General features: G+C 41.6%; 1 protein-coding gene and 1 long non-coding RNA gene across 5 annotated transcripts in view; both read right to left on the minus strand.

The window, feature by feature from the left end:
- Positions 1-21090, minus strand: part of LOC109889799 (regulator of microtubule dynamics protein 2) — a 71654-nt gene that overhangs the window by 25501 nt on the left and 25063 nt on the right. For all 4 annotated transcript variants that reach the window (XM_031823356.1, XM_031823357.1, XM_020481518.2 and 1 more), the window contains exons 3-5: positions 19102-19291; positions 16316-16418; positions 11497-11557 (exon numbers count right to left, since the gene is read on the minus strand). In XM_031823356.1, the coding sequence (XP_031679216.1) occupies positions 11497-11557; positions 16316-16418; positions 19102-19291 (354 nt within the window). The remainder of the gene's footprint in view (positions 1-11496; positions 11558-16315; positions 16419-19101; positions 19292-21090) is intronic.
- LOC116374015 (uncharacterized) lies at positions 1695-4583 on the minus strand. The gene is made up of 2 exons (XR_004209813.1): positions 2796-4583; positions 1695-2711 (listed from the first exon to the last, which is right to left on the minus strand). It is a non-coding gene; the product is annotated as an uncharacterized LOC116374015 (long non-coding RNA).

A 21090-nucleotide genomic window follows, 5' to 3' on the forward strand; every position in this document is an offset into this window, starting at 1 on the left:
AGATATTTGATCCACCTCTACGCAGACGACACCATTTTGTATACCTCTGGCCTTTCATTGGACACTGTGTTAACTAGCCTCCAGATGAGCTTCAATGCCATACAACTCTCCTTCCATGGCCTCCAACTACTCTTAAATGCAAGTAAAACTAAATGCATGTTCTTCTGCCGTTCACTGCCTGCACCTGCCCGCCAGTCCAGCATCACTACTCTGGACAGTTCTGACTTAGAATATGTGGACAACTACAAATACCTAGGTGTCTGGTTAGACAGTAAACTCTCCTTCCAGGCTCACATTAAACATCTCCAATCCAAAATTAAATCTAGAATTGGCTTCCTATTTCGCAACAAAGCATCCTTCACTCATGCTGCCAAACATACCCTCGTAAAATTGACCATATTACCGATCGTCGACTTCGGCGATGTCATTTACAAAATAGCCTCAAACACTACTCAACAAATTGGATGCAGTCTATCACAGTGCCATCCGTTTTGTCACCAAAGCCCCATATACTACCCACCACTGCAACCTGGATGCTCTTGTTGGCTGGCCCTCGCTTCATACTCGTCGCCAAACCCACTGGCTCCAGGTCATCTATAAGTCTCTGCTAGGTAAAGCCCAGCCTTATCTCAGCTCACTGGTCACCATAGCAGCACCCACCCGTAGCACGCGCTCCAGCAGGTATATCTCACTGGTCACCCCCAAAGCCAATTCCTCCTTTGGCCACCTCTCCTTCCAGTTCTCTGCTGCCAATGACTGGAACAAACTGCAAAAATCTCTGAAGCTGGAGACTCTTACCTCCCTCACTAGCTTTAAGCACCAGCTGTCAGAGCAGCTCAATGATCCCTGCACCTGTACATAGCTCATCTGTAAATAGCCCATCCAATCCACCTCATCTCCATACTGTATTTATTTAGTTATTTATCTTGCTCCTTTGCACCCCAGTATCTCTACTTGCAGTCATCTTCCTACCATTCTAGTGTTTAATTGCTATATTGTAATTACTTTGCAACCATGGCCTATTTATTGCCTTACCGCTCTTATCCTACCTCATTTGCACATGCTGTTAAAAGATTTGTCTACTGTATTATTGATTGTGTTTGTTTAATCCATGTTTAACTCTGTGGTTTTGTATGTGTCGAACTGCTTTGCTTCATCTTGGCCAGGTCGCAGTTGCAAATGAGAACTTGTTCTCAACTAGCCTACCTGGTTAAATAAATAAATAAATAAATAAAAATAATTATCTACTATTATTCTGACATTTCACATTTGTAAAATAAAGTGGTGATCCTAACTGACAGGGAATTTCTTTCTAGGATTAAATGTCAGGAATTGTGAAAAACTTAGTTTAAACGTATTAGGCTAAGGTGTATGTAAACTACAACTGTATATACCGATTATTCTTCAAAAATTCTTCAAGCTCTGTCAAATTGGTTATTGTTCATTGCTATACAACCATTTCCATGTCTTGCCATAGTTTTTAATTAAATCTGCTTGAAAAGCTAACTTGGCCACTTAGGAAAATTCACTGTCTACTTGGTAAGCAACTCCAGTGTATATTTCGCCTTGTGTTTCAGGTTACTGTCCTACTGAAAGTTGAATTCATCTCCCAGTGTCTGGTAAAAAGCAGACGGAAGCAGTTTTTCCTCTATGACTTTGACTGTGCTCAGCTCCATTCAGTTTATTTTCCATCATGAAAAACTCCCCATTCTTTAATGATTACAAGCATACCAATGCAGGGTTCATACATATTTTGACAGATTAAATTTCAGGACTTTTCCATGACTTTTAACCACATTTCTATGACCAATCATTGGTGGCATCTCTGTGTTCATAAAAAAATATGGTATTGACACTAGTCAATGAGTGTCAAATGATGCAAGGCTTATTTCTAACAGCTTGATTAAAATAATAAACACTTGTAAATTATTTGTGGACAGGAATACCTTAACAGATACAATATAAGTGCTTTCTTTTTGTGGTCTGACAGTTGGATTTAAAAACACACACGCAAACCTGAAGAAGTTGTTTCACATTTAAACTTAACTTACTATTAACATTTTTTGACTGTCCCGGATAGTGCCAGAGATATTTTTTACACGCACGAACGCTGATGACAGAGCAGGGGGTAGGGTTATGAAAAACCTCATGCTCCTGGAACACACACACACACACACACACACACACACACACACACACACACACACACACACACACACACACACACACAGCAAGGATAGGGTTAGGACAACCCTCATGCCCCTGGAAAACACACAACTTTCAGCCTGATAAACTGAACACACATTCCAAGTGTTTTTTTATTCTTGAATGTCCAGAGATAAACTGAAGAGTATTTGGCAGCTTAGTTTTTCATTGCTACAAGTTTCTCTTTGATCTGTTTTTCAATCTCCAGCAGAGATGCCTTCAGAAACGGATGGATTTTGCGATGTAAGCCCGTTTGCTTGTAGCATCTGCCTTCTCTGCATATCCCTCAACTGATTTTTCAAGAGCACTCCCACCCTGGGCCTCTTCTTCTTCAAGTCATCCAGCTCATCAATAAGACCCATTCTCTTCAGGTCGATGACTTGTCTCTCCTTCAGTCTTTTCTGCTCATCCAAGCACCCATGGTACCTCAGCCTTGCTCCTGCGGCCGACATCAACAGCTCTTTGGTGATCTGTAGATTACTTTGTCTGTTTTCCAGAAACGTACTCTGTGTACAGAAAATGTCCACGTCAAAAGAGACATGGCATAAACAGTTGAAACAGACAAACAATTCATGAAAACGACAGCTTACCTGTAACTAGGTTACACCCCCAACGTCTCTGACGTGATCAACAATGAGCCTCAGAGCCACCAGTGTGTTCTCCTTCTGATTCTCTACCACAACCTCCTTATAGTTTGAGAGTCACCTCTCCAACACTAGCCTGTCCATGAGACAGGACAAACAGCATCTGAACAACATCCCACAGCCTGGAGAAGGCATCTTTTGATCCCATGGTCTCCTGCAGGAGTGTGTCCACCCGGTTTGTCTTGGGGTCAAAATCTCTGACGCTGGCTTGGAGTGCAGCAGCGTCACAAATCTCTCTGAACTCTCTCAGAACATCGTCACACACGGGCTCCTCCACATGGTTGGCAGTAACGAGTGTAAGCAGTATTCTCTTTATCTGTGGTACGCACAGCTGTTTGGATATTGCCATCCGTCTTGGCTCGAAGCACTGCATGCTTCTCACCATATGGTGGTGCACTGGAGCCTTCTTCATGACCTTCTCCAGCAGTGTGATCACGAGTCTCCTGCAGTCCATCTTGATCTCCAGCACCTGCCTCTCTGTAATCTTTCTGGAAACTTTGAATTGATGTAGGGTTGTTTCTGGTGCAAATCCAGTGTTAATCATTGAACTGTCCTTGCGCTGACTGCTGTCCCTCAAATGGAACTTGGAGGAGCTTCCGTGTTGAGGTGGCTTCTTTCAAGGTGTTTTTCTTCACAAGCGTTCCATGAGCTGTGAGCTATTGAATATTGTTCTTTAGTTTAAGCTCAGATAGGAAACTTGGATTCTAGATGACATTTTAACACTGTTTTCATTCCATTAATGTACACATAAAACAGCCCAAATAAATCACAATGTGACGATTGTTTGATTAATACTTTATTTTAGTAAACAGCACGAGGAATGATCCTTTCTGTCCCATGTATTTGGAAGACAAAGCACCGTAAATACTGTATCAATCGTATCACACACATACAAATTGTGGTCAACTTATCAATAATTATCCATATTTCTTTACCTTTCGTCATTTTTAACATGTCCTCACTCAGGAAGGGCAGTTTGGGTTTGTACATGGTGAGGAAGGGGGTGATTTGTCTGGCAATGCCATTGAAGATGCCTACTTTCACAGGGAAAGCAGCACAGCTGTCATTCACTAAGTCAAAAGACTTGCACTTTGGATTGGGTAGTTCTCCTTTTCTCACCATCTCCACGTACTGTTTCCCGTGAGGCCAGAGCAGCAGTCCGCAGCCTGAAACATTGACATTTTCTATCCAGTGCTCGCAGAACCAAAGCACGCTAGTGCTACAACCTGTGGCTCCTACCAAGTCTACGTTACATGCAGGGAAATTGTAAAAAATACAAAAGACTTGAGTGTGTGTTCTACATCCCAGTCAGCGGCTTTGCATCTATCAAGGAATGCGTTATGCAGGATGTACAATACACAGGACCCAATGTTGATCTGTGATTTGTTGACATCTCTCAACATGTTCTTCTGTAGTATGTTGAACACCTTCCAGTTGACATTGGGACTTCCAAGTGAAAGTTGCAGCAGGTTCTTAGCAAAATAAGAATCGGAGCTAAGTATATCGACAGCAGAGGAATGTCCCATGAATTCAGAGCCAATGTATTTTCTATTCACCTCTTCACATGACTTTTAAGAATTTGTGGGAGTTCGCCACTTTCAGGGCCCACCATACTTTGGCTGCTAGCACTTCATTCTTGTTTACCACTATCGATATTTGCTTGGTAACAGAGGTGGTGGTGGATACGGCGGCTGATCCTGCTGCTAACCCCGGGTTGAAGAAGCTATTGATGGGGGGGGGGGGTCAGTGTCGAGCTCGTCATCTTGCGCGCAACAGCACTGAGGTGTTTCCCCCCCCCCCCCCCCTTTCATGTGGCTAGTTACCGCTGCCTTCCCCATGTTCGAAACGTAAAAATCTTCACTGCACGTTGCATTTTACATGTGCTGGGTTTTGAACTTGCGCCAGTCACAAGTCTTACTTTGGCATGTGTAGCCAAGCATTGTTGAAGGAACATTTATTTACCCGGCCTGGCTAGCTAGTTGGTTTGTTAGCAAGCTAGAACTAGCTACGGAGACCAGCTAGCGCAACCAAAAATCGACCAAAATTCAAAATTCATTCTGATTATGTATATTTTCACTTTTTTGATAAAATACTTAAGTTTGTCTTAACGAACTACATGAATATAAATGATTCAACTAATTTCCAGGACTTTTCTAAAACCATTGTGATATTATTATTTTCCAAAATATAAAGGCCTGGAAAACAAGATTCTCAAATTCCATAACTTTTCCAGGACCATACAGACCCTGCCATAACATGACGCAGCCACCACTATGTTTGAAAATATGAAGCGTGGTGCTCAGTAATGTCTTGTATTGAATTTGTCCCAAACACAACACGTTGTATTCAGCACAAAACGTTACTGCAACAAGTGTGGCAATGCAATTATTACTTTATTGTAAACAGGATACATGTTCTGGAATATTTTTCTAAATTCTATACAGGCTTTCTTTTCACTCTGTCAATTAGGTTAGTACTGTGGAGTAACTACAATGTTGTTGATTCATCCTCAGTTTTCTCCTATTACAGCCATTAAACTCAGTCCCTGAGCGGTTTTCTTCCTCTTCAGCAACTGATTTAGGAAGGACACCTGTATCTTTGTAGTGACTGGGTGTATTGATACACCATCCAAAGTGTAATTAATAACTTCACCATGCTCAAAGGGATATTCAATGTCTGCTTTTCTTTTTTGCTTTTCTTTTTTAGGTGGCCTTCTTTGCAAGACATTGTAAAACCTCCCTGGTCTGTGGTTGAAATTCACTGCTCGACTGAGGGACCTTACAGATAATTGTATGTGTGGGGTACAGAAATGAGGTAGTCATTTAAAAATAATGTTAAACACTATTATTGCACACCGGGCGAGTCCTTCCAACGTTTATGTAAGTTGTTAAGCAAATGTTTTAGTCCTGAACTTATTTAAAAAAGTTTGAAATATCCAATAAATGTCGTTCCACTTCATGATTGTGTCCCACTTGTTGTTGATTCTTCACAAAAAAATACAGTTTTATATCTTTATGTTTGAAGCCTGAAATGTGGCAAAAGGTCGCAAAGTTCAAGGGGACCCGAATACTTTCGCAAGGCACTGTACTTCCTTCTGGCCACTCCACCACAAAGGCTTGATTGGTGGAGTGCAGCAGAGATGGTTGTCCATGAGATTCTTCGTCACCTCCCTGAAGAAGGCCCTTCTCCTCCTGACCGAGCGGCCAGCTCTAGGATGAGACTTGGTAGTTCCAAACTTCTTCCATTTAGGAATTATGGAGGCCACTGTGTTTTTTGGGACCCTCAATGCTGCAAAAATGTTTTGGTACCCTTCCCCAGATCTGTGCCTCGACACAATCCTGGCTTGGAGGTCTACGGACAATTCCTTTACCTGATGGCTTGGTTTTTGCCCTGACATGCACTGTCAACTGTGGGACCTTATATACAGTGGGGCAAAAAAGTATTTAGTCAGCCACCAATTGTGCATGTTCTCCCACTTAAAAATATGAGAGAGGCCTGTAATTTTCATCATAGGTACAATTCAACTATGACAGACAAAATTAAAAAAGAAAATCCAGAAAATCACATTGTAGGATTTGTAATGAATTTATTTGCAAATGATGGTGGAAAATAAGTATTTGGTCACCTACAAACAAGCAAGATTTGTGGCTCTCACAGACCTGTGAGAGCCTCTGTCCTCCACTCGTTACCTGTATTAATGGCACCTGTTTGAACTTGTTATCAGTATAAAAGACACCTGTCCACAACCAAAAACAGTCACACTCCAAACTCCACTATGGCCAAGACCAAAGAGCTGTCAAAGGACACCAGAAACAAAATTGTAGACCTGCACCAGGCTGGGAAGACTGAATCTGCAATAGATAAGCAGCTTGGTTTGAAGAAATCAACTGTGGGAGCAATTATTAGGAAATGGAAGACATACAAGACCACTGATAATCTCCCTCGATCTGGGGCTCCACGCAAGATCTCACCCCGTGGGGTCAAAATGATCACAAGAACAGCGAGCAAAAATCCCAGAACCACACGGGGGGACCTAGTGAATGACCTGCAGAGAGCTGGGACCAAAGTAACATAGCCTACCATCAGTAACACACTACGCCACCAGGGACTCAAATCCTGCAGTGCCAGACGTGTCCCTCTGCTTAAGCCAGTACATGTCCAGGCCGGTCTGAAGTTTGCTAGAGAGCATTTGGGTGATCCAGAAGAAGATTGGGAGAATGTCATATGGTCAGATGAAACCAAAATATAACTTTTTGGTAAACTCAATTCGTCGTGTTTGGAGGACAAAGAATGCTGAGTTGCATCCAAAGAACACCATACCTACTGTGAAGCATGGGGGTGGAAACATCATGCTTTGGGGTCTTTTTCTGCAAAGGGACCAGGACGACTGATCCGTGTAAAGGAAAGAATGAATGGGGCCATGTATCGTGAGATTTTGAGTGAAAACCTCCTTCCATCAGCAAGGGCATTGAAGATGAAACGTGGCTGGGTCTTTCAGCATGACAATGATCCCAAACACACCGCCCGGGCAACAAAGGAGTGGCTTTGTAAGAAGCATTTCAAGGTCCTGGAGTGGCCTAGACAGTCTCCAGATCTCAACCCCATAGAAAATCTTTGGAGGGAATTGAAAGTCCGTGTTGCCCAGCAACAGCCCCAAAACATCACTGCTCTAGAGGAGATCTGCATGGAGGAATGGGCCAAAATACGAGCAACAGTGTGTGAAAACCTTGTGAAGACTTACAGAAAACATTTGACCTCTGTCATTGCCAACAAAGGGTATATAACAAAGTATTGAGATAAGTATTTGGTCAATAACAAAAGTTTATTTTCCACCATAATTTGCAAATAAATTCATTAAAAATCCTACAATGTGATTTTCTTTTCTCATTTTGTCTGTCATAGTTGAAGTGTACCTATGATGAAAATTAAAGGCCTCATTTTAAGTGGGAGAACTTGCACAATTGGTGGCTGACTAAATACTTTTTTGCCCCACTGTATATAGACAGGTGTGTGCCTTTGCAAATCATGTCCAAACAATTGAATTAACCACAGGTGGACTCTTATCAAGTTGATCAATGGAAACAGGATGCACCGGAGCTCAATTTGAGTCTCATAGCAAAGGGTCTGAATACTTATGTAAATAAAAGGTTTTTCTTATTTTTTTTATACATTCGCAAAAATATCAAAAAACATGTTTTTGCTTTATCATTATGGGGTATTGTGTGTAGATTGATGAGGGAAACAAATGATTTAATACATTTTAGAAAATAAGACTAACGTAACAAAATGTGGAAAAAGGGAAGGAGTATGAAAATTATGAACTTTCCAAATGTACTGCATGCTATGTTGAGTTAAACACACCACTATATTATTATCGTTGCAAAACATGTCAGCTGTCTCAAAATTGGCCCTCATTTGCAAGATGTAATTTTTAAGTCTTTATTAAATACTACACAGAGTGCACCAGTTTCACTAGCATGGGGTTAACCCAACATAAATGAGGTTATCATCAAGATTGTCTGATTTGTATGAGCTAATCTCCTGCCATGGCCTGGTGTGCTTTGGCAGCATAACGAAGACACGCACGCATACACAATCTTAAATCAATCTGTCTGGGGAATATTTTCCTGAATCTGTGATGATTGGCCTTGTCCTATTTTAACTGGCAGGGATTGCAATGCACTCTAAACCCAGATGCTTGTAAGGACAAGATTCCGGACACACATTGCAACGCAAAAAGGCCTGAGTCACTATTCTAGGGACCGCAGGACAACTCTGTCACTCACCCAAAACCATAGGCTTCTGAACTTCTGTCCCGAGGCAACTCAAGCTGCATGTTTTCACTCTGTCTCAGGCCCTTAATTAACATAGGCCTTTCCACTCACAGCCCCGTCAGAGCTCAGTTTCTCCGCTTCACAGCGCGGTATAGTTTTTGACTGACAGACGTTTTAAACATGAGCACCGCACATGACGAGATGCCCCTATCCCTCCCACTAAATTGGGCTACTTTTGCACATTTGTTGTTGACAGAGGGAAATGCTGTAAATTGAGGAGTCAATGGGTTCTGAAAGACGAGATGTTGAGGATTATAATAAATACCACTTTGACGTCATACAAGCAAAACCCAACACCCTCGAGTCCAAATGTGCACTTAATATTTCCAAACGTGTCATTTACAGTATCAACGTTCATGATCATTATATTTGATTCACAGTTACAAGGATAAAATGCGTTATAGTCAAATCTTATTGGTCACATACACATATTTAGCAGATGTTATTGCAGGTGTAGCGAAATGCTTGTGTTCTTATGTCCAACAGTGCAGTAGTATCTAACAATTCACAACAGTACACACATCTAAAAGTAAAAGAATGGAATTAGGAAATATCAATATTAGGACGAGCAATGTTTAAGTGGCATTGACTAAAATACAGTAGAATACAGTATATCCATATGAAATGAGTAAAGCAGTATGTAAACATTATTAAAGTGACCAGTGATGTCTATGTACATAGGGAAGCAGCCTCTAAGGTTCAGGGTTGAGTAACCGGGTGGTAGCCGCCTAGTTATGGATATTTAACAGTCTGATGACCTTGAGATAGAAGCTGTTTTTCAGACTGGCTGCATCACCACTTGGTATGGAAACTGCATGGCGCTATAGAGGGTAATGCGCAGTGGTGTAAAGTACTTCAGTAAAAATACTTTAAAGTACTACTTATGCAGATTTTGTTGTATTTGTAGTTCACTATTTTTGGCAACTTTACCTTTTATTTAACTACATTCCTAAAGCAAATGATGTACTTTTTACTACATACATATTCCCTGACCCCCAAACGTACTTGTTACATTTTGAATGAGTAGCAACACAGGAAAATGGTCCAATTCACATACTTATAAAGAAACCATCCTTGGTCATCCCTACTACCTGATCTGGTGGATTCACTAAACACAAATGCTTTGTTTGTAAATATGTCTGAGCGTTGGAGTGTGCCCCTGCTATCTGTAAATTTAAAAAATAAAATTGTGCTGTCTAGTTTGCTTAATATAAGGAATATGAAATGATTCATACTTTTACTTTTGATACTTAAGTATATTTAAAACCAAATACTTTTAGACTTTTACTGGGTGACTTTCACTTGAATCATTTTCTATTAACATATCTTTACTTTAACTCAAGTATGATAATTGGGTACTTCCACCACTGGTACTGTGTATGACCTAGTACATCACTGGGGGGCATTTCCTGTAGTCAACCACCCACTCCACGGTTTTGACTGTTGAGTTCCAGTCAAAACCGGTTGTTGTGATTGCACCAGACAGTCAACCTGCCATCCAGGACCTCTATACCAGGCGGTGTCAGAGGAAGGCCCTAAAAATTGTCAAAGACTCCAGCCACCCAAGTCATAGATTGTTCCGTCTGCTACTGCACGGCAAGAGGTACCGATACACCAAGTCCGGAACCAACAGGACCCTGAACAGCTTCTAAGACTGCTAAATAGTTAGTTAATTAGCTAACCAATAGTTACCTGAACGTTCTGCATTGACCCTTTTTGCTCTTTTAAAGCATCACATATGCTGCTCCTGTTTATAATATATCCTGTTGACCACTCATTGGTTATTTATTCCTCATGTTATTTTTGTAAAAATTATTTATATTTTCTTCTCGCTGCAGTAAGTAAGGATTTCCACGGCTAGCTGAAACCTTCGCTTGAAAAACGTAGCAATAGTACCGTTTGTCCATTTTGAGATGCCATAGCCAGTATACACTTCCTCAAAATTCTGAATTAACCAAAGAAATCTGTCGCTCATTTTGACGTTTTTGCCAAAGCAATCTTAGTTGAACAATTTTACATTAACTATTGTAAGCGGTTTGGCCAAATATTTTTCAAATGAAAAAATGTGCATGCAAACGAGTTGTCTCTTGTTGAACGACAACAAAGACTTTATAATGAAGAATCCCTACTGTTGGCCAATCACCGACGAAGAGGCGTAGACTTCGGCTCCGAACTTCAGCTTGCCTCCAGAAAAAAAAAAAATGTGTGCCCGAACAGCTCCGAAGTCCAATTTTTTTTAATAATCTAAACGTTGTCATATTATATGCATGAACTCTACTAAACTGTTTCGCCTGGGAAGAAAGCATACACCTTAAGTCTACACTTGTTGTTTACGAAGCATGTGACAAATAACATTTTATTTGGATAAAGTTCCAGGGACACACAGTTGTTCAAGGGAGAAGGAAGACACACACAAACACTTAGGCTACTTTACGAACCATGTTTCAAATAGATCGTAACACTAGTCTCCGTTTACCCATTTCTGCAAGGGTGGGTGTGTGTGCACAGTACACACACCACACAGCCAATGTGGTCATGGATGGGTGTTGGGAGGAAGTGAGGGCCTGGTAGTCTGTGTCCTCATACGGACACAACATCAAGGCAACAACTACGCATGGAGTCAGTGGAGCGGACATCCAAGGAGAGGTAACAATGTTCACTCTTTGGCATTTAAGTGGCTAGACGGACATGGCACCTAGCCATAAATGACATAACTGAATGGCTACAAACTAATTGAGTTGCCCAACTAGGACTGCAACATAGGTTTAAGAGGATGTATGTGTAACATATGGCTATTAGAAAAAAAGACTCACCACTGATGACTTTCGGCACACATAGGGTCCATCTTCACGGCTTCCTCTCCAACTTTCTTCCCTGAGGGGAGTGAAGAGGGAGGACATGAATAGAGCTACTGCACTGAAACGTGAGCTCAGTATACACACTACTGGCACGTTTGTTCACGTCATACAGTATATACAAACATATAGGAATGTACCTACATTTAATAGAAGAGGAGATTCAACAGAACCACACGGATTACATGGACATCATTCAATAACACGCATCACACGAAAAACAAAAAGACGCCACACAAAACGCGAGAAGAGACTGGGCATGAGATGAACAAATAAAAATCAACAGTGATATGAAAGATAATCCAGGAAGACAACAGGGCCATAAACTTGATGTCTTTGTTGCTTTAAAATAGCCAACACTGCATCGCCCTGTTTCCGTCTGTTTCCAAACCAATTGACAATGGTGCCTTTTGCGGAAAGCACCTGGCCAGCCTTGATTAGAGGCCCATTAATGAGGAAGGATTACTGTATGAAGAAACGGGTCAAGCCAGTCTGTACTTTTCAGCACAATCACACAACAGTCTCAGTTGAGAAAAAGAGAAAGACTCTAGTCTAGATGGTAAATGGTATAGTGCTGCACGTAATAAGCCGAGGCTCATGGCCAACATATTGCTACAGTTACACGAGACATGCAAAGAGTGTTGTGAGTTAATTGTAACTCTGCTTACAAGCACAGCAGGGGATGGAGTATGTGAAAAAGGCAGGGAGAAAATAAAAACATGCAAGCTGAAAGTTTTTTTTTAAATTAGCGATTTGAGTGAACACCTACACTACCGTTCAAAAGTTTGGGGTCACTTAGAAATGTCCTTGATAGTAAAGCACATTTTTTTGCCCAGTAAAATAACATCAAATTGATCAGAAATACAGTGTAGACATTGTTAATGTTGGAAATGACTAATGTAGCTGGAAACGGTTGACTTTTAATGGAATATCTACATAGGCGTACAGAGGCCCATTATCAGCAACCATCACTCCGGTGTGCCAATGGCACGTTGTTAGCTAATCCAAGTTCATCATTTTAAGAAGGCTAATTGATCATTAGAAAACCCTTTTTCAATTATGTTAGCACAGCTGAAAACTGTTGTTCTGATTGAAGAAGCAATACAACTGGCCTTCTTAGACTAGTTGAGTATTGGGAGCATCAGCATTTGTGGGTTCGATTACAGGCTCAAAATGGCTAGAAACAAAGAACTTTCTTCTGAAACTCGTCAGTATATTCTTGTTCTGAGAAATGAAGGCTATTCCATGCGAGAAATTGCCAAGAAACTGAAGATCTCGTACAACGCTGTGTACTACTCCCTTCACAGAACAGCACAAACTGTCTTTAACCAGAATAGAAAGAGTGGGAGGCCCCGGTACACAACTGAGCAAGAGGACAAGTACATCATAGTGTCTAGTTTGAGAAACAGATGCCTCACAAGTCCTCAACTGACAGCTTCATTAAATAGTACCCGCAAAACACCAGTCTCAACATCAACAGTGAAGAGGCGACTCCGGGATGCTGGCCATCTAGGCAGAGTTGCAAAGAAAAAGCCATATCTCAGACTTGTCAATAAAATTAAAAGATTAAGATGGGCGAAAGAACACAAACACTGGACAGAGGAACTCTGCCTAGAAGGCCAGCATCCTGGAGTCGCCTCTTCACTGTTGAAGTTGAGACTGGTGTTTTGCGGGTACTAGATAATGAAGCTGCCAGTTGAGGACTTGTGAGGCAATAGGCTATGCAATTGCGTGAGAAAAGAGTGATTGGGCTCTATTAAAAAGAGGATCCCATCAACGTTAATAGGCTTACTATATTTATTTCTCAACTTTCCTAACATTAAGCACATTGCTTCTCTTTACAACAGGATTATTAGTCTACCTGGCTGGCAGGAAAATTAACCACAGGGAATATTAGCCTATCACTTGTGAATGATATCATCACCAGCTTGTGTGCAGTAAGGCAAGAAATGCATACCCTTTTTTAACGACAAAAAAAAAAAATCATAGTTGCACACCTCATGTAGCCTAGCCCATAGACCTATATGTTTTGATACGGTTTGTATCACAAATAAAGTTGCCAAATAATTTTAAGAAGTTAAGCACATTAATCCGCTTTACAACTGGTGTAGAACCTAAAAAAATAATTTCCACTGTAAAAATGACCTTTCATAATAAAAGCATTACATGCATAAATCGCTTTTGCGGTCACTTTTGAGAATGGCGTTTTCCCACTAATGGAACATTTGTGCTTATAGCCTACTGCCATGTGCGCATTGCTGCGCTTATGTGAAGAAATAGCCTAATAGTTCTCAACATTTATAGCTAAACCTTCTGATCTGTTGAGTCAGTCCCATTACTTTAAAAAGTTTTGGGATGCTAGTGTTTGTAATACTTTGGGATCTATCCCCATCCCATAACTGTCCCAGACTATGTTTGTAATATTTCTTTCTCGCACAGAATAGGTCAACTTTTGTACTATGGGGGATAGTAGATTGACATAGGCTAGTGCTTTTGCTGTTCGTTAGGCCTACTCAACTTGTTGGCTGACGAAAAAATAAACGTGGACAGTTGTTCCAATTATCTTTAATATGCGCAAATTGGATATTCAATTGATATTGAAGGCTATATTACATGGATTTATTAGACTTTTTGTTCCAAAGGTCTGCAGTAGTGGCTTGTAGGCTATGTGTGGAAGCCAGGAGATACTAAGTGTGTATGTTAATTAGCGGTCAATTATCGTGAGACTGGCAGTTATTTGATTGACAATCACCGGCTGATGAAATTTCATGACCGCCACAACCCTATATGCCACCACAGCTGTATGGTACAAACATTATGGGCAAATGGAGTATAATGCAGATTACTATTTCAGGTCATTGATGACAATGCAGTAATCAGTCCAATGCAAAGTCACTTAATCCCTATGTGCCCAATAGCCGGCTGATGAGGGCCACAGCATTGGGGAAGAAAAGGTTAAAGTGGTGGACCTAAACCGTCTGCCAGTCTTTGAAAGACGGGGTATTTCGGGTGGGCAGGGTCAGCAATGGTCTTGTACTGGAGGTGTGCAAGTCCTTCATGGAGGGAAGGTGACAGCCCGATGACCTTCTCCGCAGACCGGACGATGCGCTGCAGTTTGCCCTTGCAACAAGCAGACAGAACCAGACGGTGATAGCCTCTGTTGAGCCTTCTTGGTCACCACTGATGTTGTCCGCCCACTTGAGGCTGTGAGAGATGATGGTTCGCAGGAACTTGAATGACTCGGCAGTGCTGACGGCTGAGCCATCAATCTCGAGGGAGAAAGATGGTGGGGGGAATTTCCTGTAGTCAACCACCATTTCCATGGTTTTGACTGTGTTGAGTTCCAGGTTGTTGCGATTGCACCAGGCGGTCAACCTCTCCATGGTACTTGGATTTTTGTCGTCAGAAATTAGACCGACCAGGTTGGTGTCATCAGCAAACTTGAGTAGTTTGGCGGATGTGTCGTTGGAGGAGCAGTCATTTGTGTAGTTAGAAGAGGAAGGAGAGAGCATGCAAACCTGTGGCGCCCCTGTGTTGAGAGATGTTTTCCCATCTTAAAGTGCTGTGTCCTGTTGGTCAGAAGAAGTCAGTGATTCACCGGCAGATGGAGTCAGATACGTTCAGCTGTGTGAGTTCATGCTGTAGCAGGTCCGGAATGATGGTGTTGAAGGCTGAGTTAAAGTCCACAAACAATATCCTCGGGTTGTTGAGGTGTTGAAGGATGTAGTGAAGGCCCATGTTGACGCCATCATCCACAGGCCAATTGGCTCTGTCGGCGAACTGCATGTGGTCAAGGAGGGCGTCGGTGGTGGTTTTGAGATGGGACAGAACCAGGTGTTCAAAGTTTTTCATGATGACGAGGTGGGTGCTAAAGGTCTATAGTCATGTAGGCCGGTTGCCTTCTTCTTGCCAACAGCATTACGTCATTCTAGACATGTGAAGAGCATGAAAAGTGAACTGTTATATGTAGTGTTGTTTTGGCCAAATGGGCCATTGTGCTAGGTTGCATGTGGGAAATAAGTCCATGCACAACCGTGTCTTACTGACAACTTAACGTGGCGCAACAGACCCTGTGAATGGCTCATTGTGCATTATTGCTAATGCACATATAGCTAGCTGTAAGTAGAGCACTTCATCATAAGCCTACGGTTGACAGAATACAGCTGTGCTCACAGACTTCGCCAAAGCTCACCAGATCCTGCTAGTTATCTTTGTGGCCAGATTTGAAATTGGCTTACTGAGGTCATATTATCAATACTAGAGGTTCATGCCAACTGGTTGGTTTTCCAGGTGTCATTCAGTTGCTGATTAACACCAGGACTACTTCCAGACCACTCTGAGATGTGGACACTGCCAACATGTGGGTGGCCTGCAGAACCAGTTCTGCAAATGAACATACATGTCTCCAATACCAGGAACTGCTATGGTTGCACATTTCCAGACTCTCTGAAAAACCTGGGCATTTTGGGGAATAGAAACCGAGACATTTTGGGAAATTTTGGGAATTGTATAACCCTAATCTTTGGTACATGCTGTGAATACTGGAGATCAAGGGGTCAGTATGTGGTTTATTAAATCAAATCAAATTTTATTTGTCACATACACATGGTTAGCAGATGTTAATGCGAGTGTAGCGAAATGCTTGTGCTTCTAGTTCCGACAATGCAGTAATAACCAACAAGTAATCTAACTAACAATTCAAAAAAAAACTACTGTCTTATACACAGTGTAAGGGGATAAAGAATATGTACATAAAGATATATGAATGAGTGATTACCAGTCTCTGCATGGGTCTTCTTCTGCTCTAGGTTGGTAGTGATGTCGTGGACATCCACATAGGCCCGAACTAGTCGCCATAAGAAAGTAGTGTTCTGTCCAAACTGTAAAGAAAAGAGGAGTGTCAATAAATTTCACAAATTGACTTCCAAGAGGCAGGCTTCACCGAGGAACTTCACTGCTCAGACTTGGATTCAAATAGTATTTGTTTTTGCTATTTTGGAAAAATATAGATTTCTTCTATGCAATATCCCATCTAATTATTGTCAGCATGGAGCAAATTTTAAGGTCTCTTGAGTGGAAAGTTGAACGTTGTGAGAATTCCGTGCAACTTCCAGCATGTGCTTACTTTGAACACTGAGGCTGTAACCCTTTAAGTTAGAGACATAACATGTTTTATGAAGGGCTTGATGTTAACCTTTTGACAAGTAGGAGAGATTTTTTTACTTGGTCTGTAACAACATGGGCCAAATAGGTGAGTGGGAATTGCATTGTATTATGTCATATGATGCAAGAAACCACTTTACAAAATAAAAGTCATTATTATTACCATACAGAGAATCAGAGAAAAATGTAGGCTACCCTCTGCCTATTGGCTTCTTTGCATATTCAAGCCTGTCTCAAAATACACCACTGCCCCTTTAAGACATACAGTGCCTTGCGAAAGTATTCGGCCCCCTTGAACTTTGCGACCTTTTGCCACATTTCAGGCTTCAAACATAAAGATATAAAACTGTATTTTTTTGTGAAGAATCAACAACAAGTGGGACACAATCATGAAGTGGAACGACATTTATTGGATATTTCAAACTTTTTTAACAAATCAAAAACTGAAAAATTGGGCGTGCAAAACTATTCGGCCCCTTTACTTTCAGTGCAGCAAACTCTCTCCAGAAGTTCAGTGAGGATCTCTGAATGATCCAATGTTGACCTAAATGACTAATGATGATAAATACAATCCACCTGTGTGTAATCAAGTCTCCGTATAAATGCACCTGCACTGTGATAGTCTCAGAGGTCCGTTAAAAGCGCAGAGAACATCATGAAGAACAAGGAACACACCAGGCAGGTCCGAAATACTGTTGTGAAGAAGTTTAAAGCCGGATTTGGATACAAAAAGATTTCCCAAGCTTTAAACATCCCAAGGAGCACTGTGCAAGTGATAATATTGAAATGGAAGGAGTATCAGACCACTGCAAATCTACCAAGACCTGGCCGTCCCTCTAAACTTTCAGCTCATACAAGGAGAAGACTGATCAGAGATGATGATCAGAGATGCAGCCCATGATCACTCTGGATGAACTGCAGAGATCTACAGCTGAGGTGGGAGACTCTGTCCATAGGACAACAATCAGTCGTATATTGCACAAATCTGGCCTTTATGGAAGAGTGGCAAGAAGAAAGCCATTTCTTAAAGATATCCATAAAAAGTGTTGTTTAAAGTTTGCCACAAGCCACCTGGGAGACACACCAAACATGTGGAAGGTGCTCTGGTCAGATGAAAACAAAATTGAAATTTTTGGCAACAATGCAAAACGTTATGTTTGGCGTAAAAGCAACACAGCTCATCACCCTGAACACAACATCCCCACTGTCAAACATGGTGGTGGCAGCATCATGGTTTGGGCCTGCTTTTCTTCAGCAGGGACAGGGAAGATGGTTAAAATTGATGGGAAGATGGATGGAGCCAAATACAGGACCATTCTGGGACGGAGATTTGTCTTCCAACAAGACAATGATCCAAAACATAAAGCAAAATCTACAATGGAATGGTTCAAAAATAAACATATCCAGGTGTTAGAATGGCCAAGTCAAAGTCCAGACCTGAATCCAATCGAGAATTTGTGGAAAGAACTGAAAACTGCTGTTCACAAATGCTCTCCATCCAACCTCACTGAGCTCGAGCTGTTTTGCAAGGAGGAATGGGAAAAAATTTCAGTCTCTCGATGTGCAAAACTGATAGAGACATACCCCAAGCAACTTACAGCTGTAATCGCAGCAAAAGGTGGCGCTACAAAGTATTAACTTAAGGGGGCTGAATAATTTTGCACGCCCAATTTCAGTTTTTGATTTGTTAAAAAAAGTTTGAAATATCCAATAAATGTCGTTCCACTTCATGATTGTGTCCCACTTGTTGTTGATTCTTCACAAAAAAATACAGTTTTATATCTTTATGTTTGAAGCCTGAAATGTGGCAAAAGGTCGCAAAGTTCAAGGGGGCCGAATACTTTCGCAAGGCACTGTATAAAAGCCATTTACCTGACTTGCTTTTCAAAGACAGCTAGAAATGTAGAAGTTTTGTGCTCTTGTAGGAAGCAGTCACTCCCCCATTTCTGACCAATAATTAGCTACAGCCTAACTGGGCAAATAACTCGCTAACTAGCAAAGAATATTAACTAATGTGTATGTGGCTCTGCACTTTGACCTGAAAAGCGCATCAACTCGCAAACTCGGGTGATGGGAAGACGGCTCGTAGGCTACCGGTTAGTAGAATTATACTCTGTTGCCTTCAGCAAAGTCACCAACTCAATCTTGCAAAGATTTGTTTTGGTTGATGAATTTAAAAAGGGGGATAATATTATGTTGATTCACAAGTCTCACAGGGAAACGTTGATCTAAGTATAGTGTAAAATAATGGGGCGAACTATAATAAATTCAGTAACGCTTCAATATTGTGCATTTCTGGCTGCGCGGGCTGGCATTTCTTCTGTGCGGCAGTCTTGGACATTTCTTCTAGGCCTAGGACATCCAAACTAAAGACTAGGACTGTTGGTTGAAGAAGCCCACCTCTGTCCTCTTATCCAGCATGGTGCGGAGGCACTCCCTCTTGTCTCTGTCCGTGCCATTGTGTAGAGCATCCATCCTCTCCAGGAGGGCTGAGAACTCGTCCAGAGGCTCGATCACAGTCACTTCCTCCTGACTCTCATCAGCCTCACTCTTCTCTTCTTCCTCAGAGTCTGTCAGAGCCGTAATGTACCTGAAACACATGGGGAAGCATTCATTAGGGTCACAGCCTAAAATCTCAGTTTCCTTGGCATGTTTTCATAGTTAAGTTAAGTGCTAGGAAGATAAACTGAAAGTGTGAAAGTGTGGGCGGTTAAAACATAAAATCCCTTGTGTGGTTGCTTCAATTCTACTCCTAGCAGAGCACTTGGTCTGAGTGGGAACCAGTGATCCTACGCAATGACTGGGTTACCGTATAAAATGTAGCCTATAGGCTACGCCTTAGTGTGCCAAGACTGTACAAAGTGTACTGGCATCAGGCCATTCATAAATAGTGAAGAGGGGTGGGAGTATCTCCAGAATGGGATCCCTCTGGTAATGTCTCAGAATGTGAGTCTTAGTTAACAAGTGCCTTTAATTACCCCCTCTCTGCCAGATGCTGTCAATAACAGATGAACATTCCCTGTTGGTTTACACGCAAACAACAAGCAACACGTTTGATTACACAAGTGGGTTACTTAATTGTGTATAAACGCTGCCTAGTTAAGAAGTCTTGACACAGATACCTGAAGGGTTTCCAGTACCGAACACTGGTTTGTCTCCGTCATGGCGTGGCACATAAAGTCCCTGCATTAGCCCCGGTTTACCGCTTCCAAAAATGTCCCCTTTCAATTACTGTAAGTACACACTAACACCCTCAGCAAACACTTGAGTAGGGGAGGTGAAAACAGTGTGTATTAATGACATAGGTAGAAATTCAAAGAAATGGAAGACAAAGTGAAAAGATTTAAACCTGAAAGGCCTCCATTAAGTGCTGGCAACAGCTACATCATCGGTGGTTAAGGAAACGTTTGGGTCTGCGAGCGATGGTTCTGGGCTAGGGGGAGGTGTGTTGGAGTGGGCCGCTGACCGGCACATCGTGGGCCCACAAGTGGTGGAAGCCCCATCTTAAATAGCTCCCAACTCACAAAACTTAGGTCAGGCCTGAATAGATGATTACTTAAAGATGCACTACGCAGTAATCGCTCCGCCATTTCCTGGTTGCTACATATTTTAAAATAGTTTGCACAATTTCAGTTTGTGAGAAAACAAGCAAGCATAGTGCAGATAATCATTGTACCATTTAAACCGCTGTGAACTAGATTTTCCTTAACCAAAAATGTTGTAATTTCAGCTGTTTGAAGCTAGTGTATAAGATGTTTAAAAAAACTAAACTTAACGGGAAACAAAGTGCACATAGAACATATCTACCGCTTCTTAGAATTGCTTTCAATGAGAATGACAGACCTAACTCGCATTTCTATGCACATTTGGTCAGGTCACCCAAAAAGTTACATATTGCAGCTTTAAGTCTGTGCCAGAGGAGACTAAAGTACAGTATATGCAGGAAAACAGCAACATTGCTTCTCCGCAGTAAAATCCAATGACGTTGTAACAACATGACTAAGCAATGAGGGAATGCTTCGGTCTCTTACTTAGGCTGCCTATAACAACCTTCTCAAACAACGCCTACCCAATGCCTCAGAAAAGTTAAGAAAATCCAACACCTAAAACTTCAGGGATAGTGTGTCACTTATTGTCTTGAAATAGACAACAGTCTATGCAACGCAAGAATATCATGGCTATAGGCCTATTTTCCCCTATTTTCCAATCTAATTGGACCACTCAGTAAAAATGGAAACACACCCAATCATGGAAGTGCTTTATGTAGGGATTATGCTGCTGTCAATCTCTCCTCTGCCATTTGTGTGGCCAAGGAGCCCAGCATGTTAGCTCAGACTCCCTCTGCTTGTTGCTTTATTGCCGCTGTTTGCTCGAGACCACAGCTCTTAA

The sequence above is a fragment of the Oncorhynchus kisutch genome, linkage group LG4, assembly GCF_002021735.2.
Source record: "Oncorhynchus kisutch isolate 150728-3 linkage group LG4, Okis_V2, whole genome shotgun sequence".
In the NCBI taxonomy this organism is placed as follows: Eukaryota; Metazoa; Chordata; class Actinopteri; order Salmoniformes; family Salmonidae; genus Oncorhynchus; species Oncorhynchus kisutch.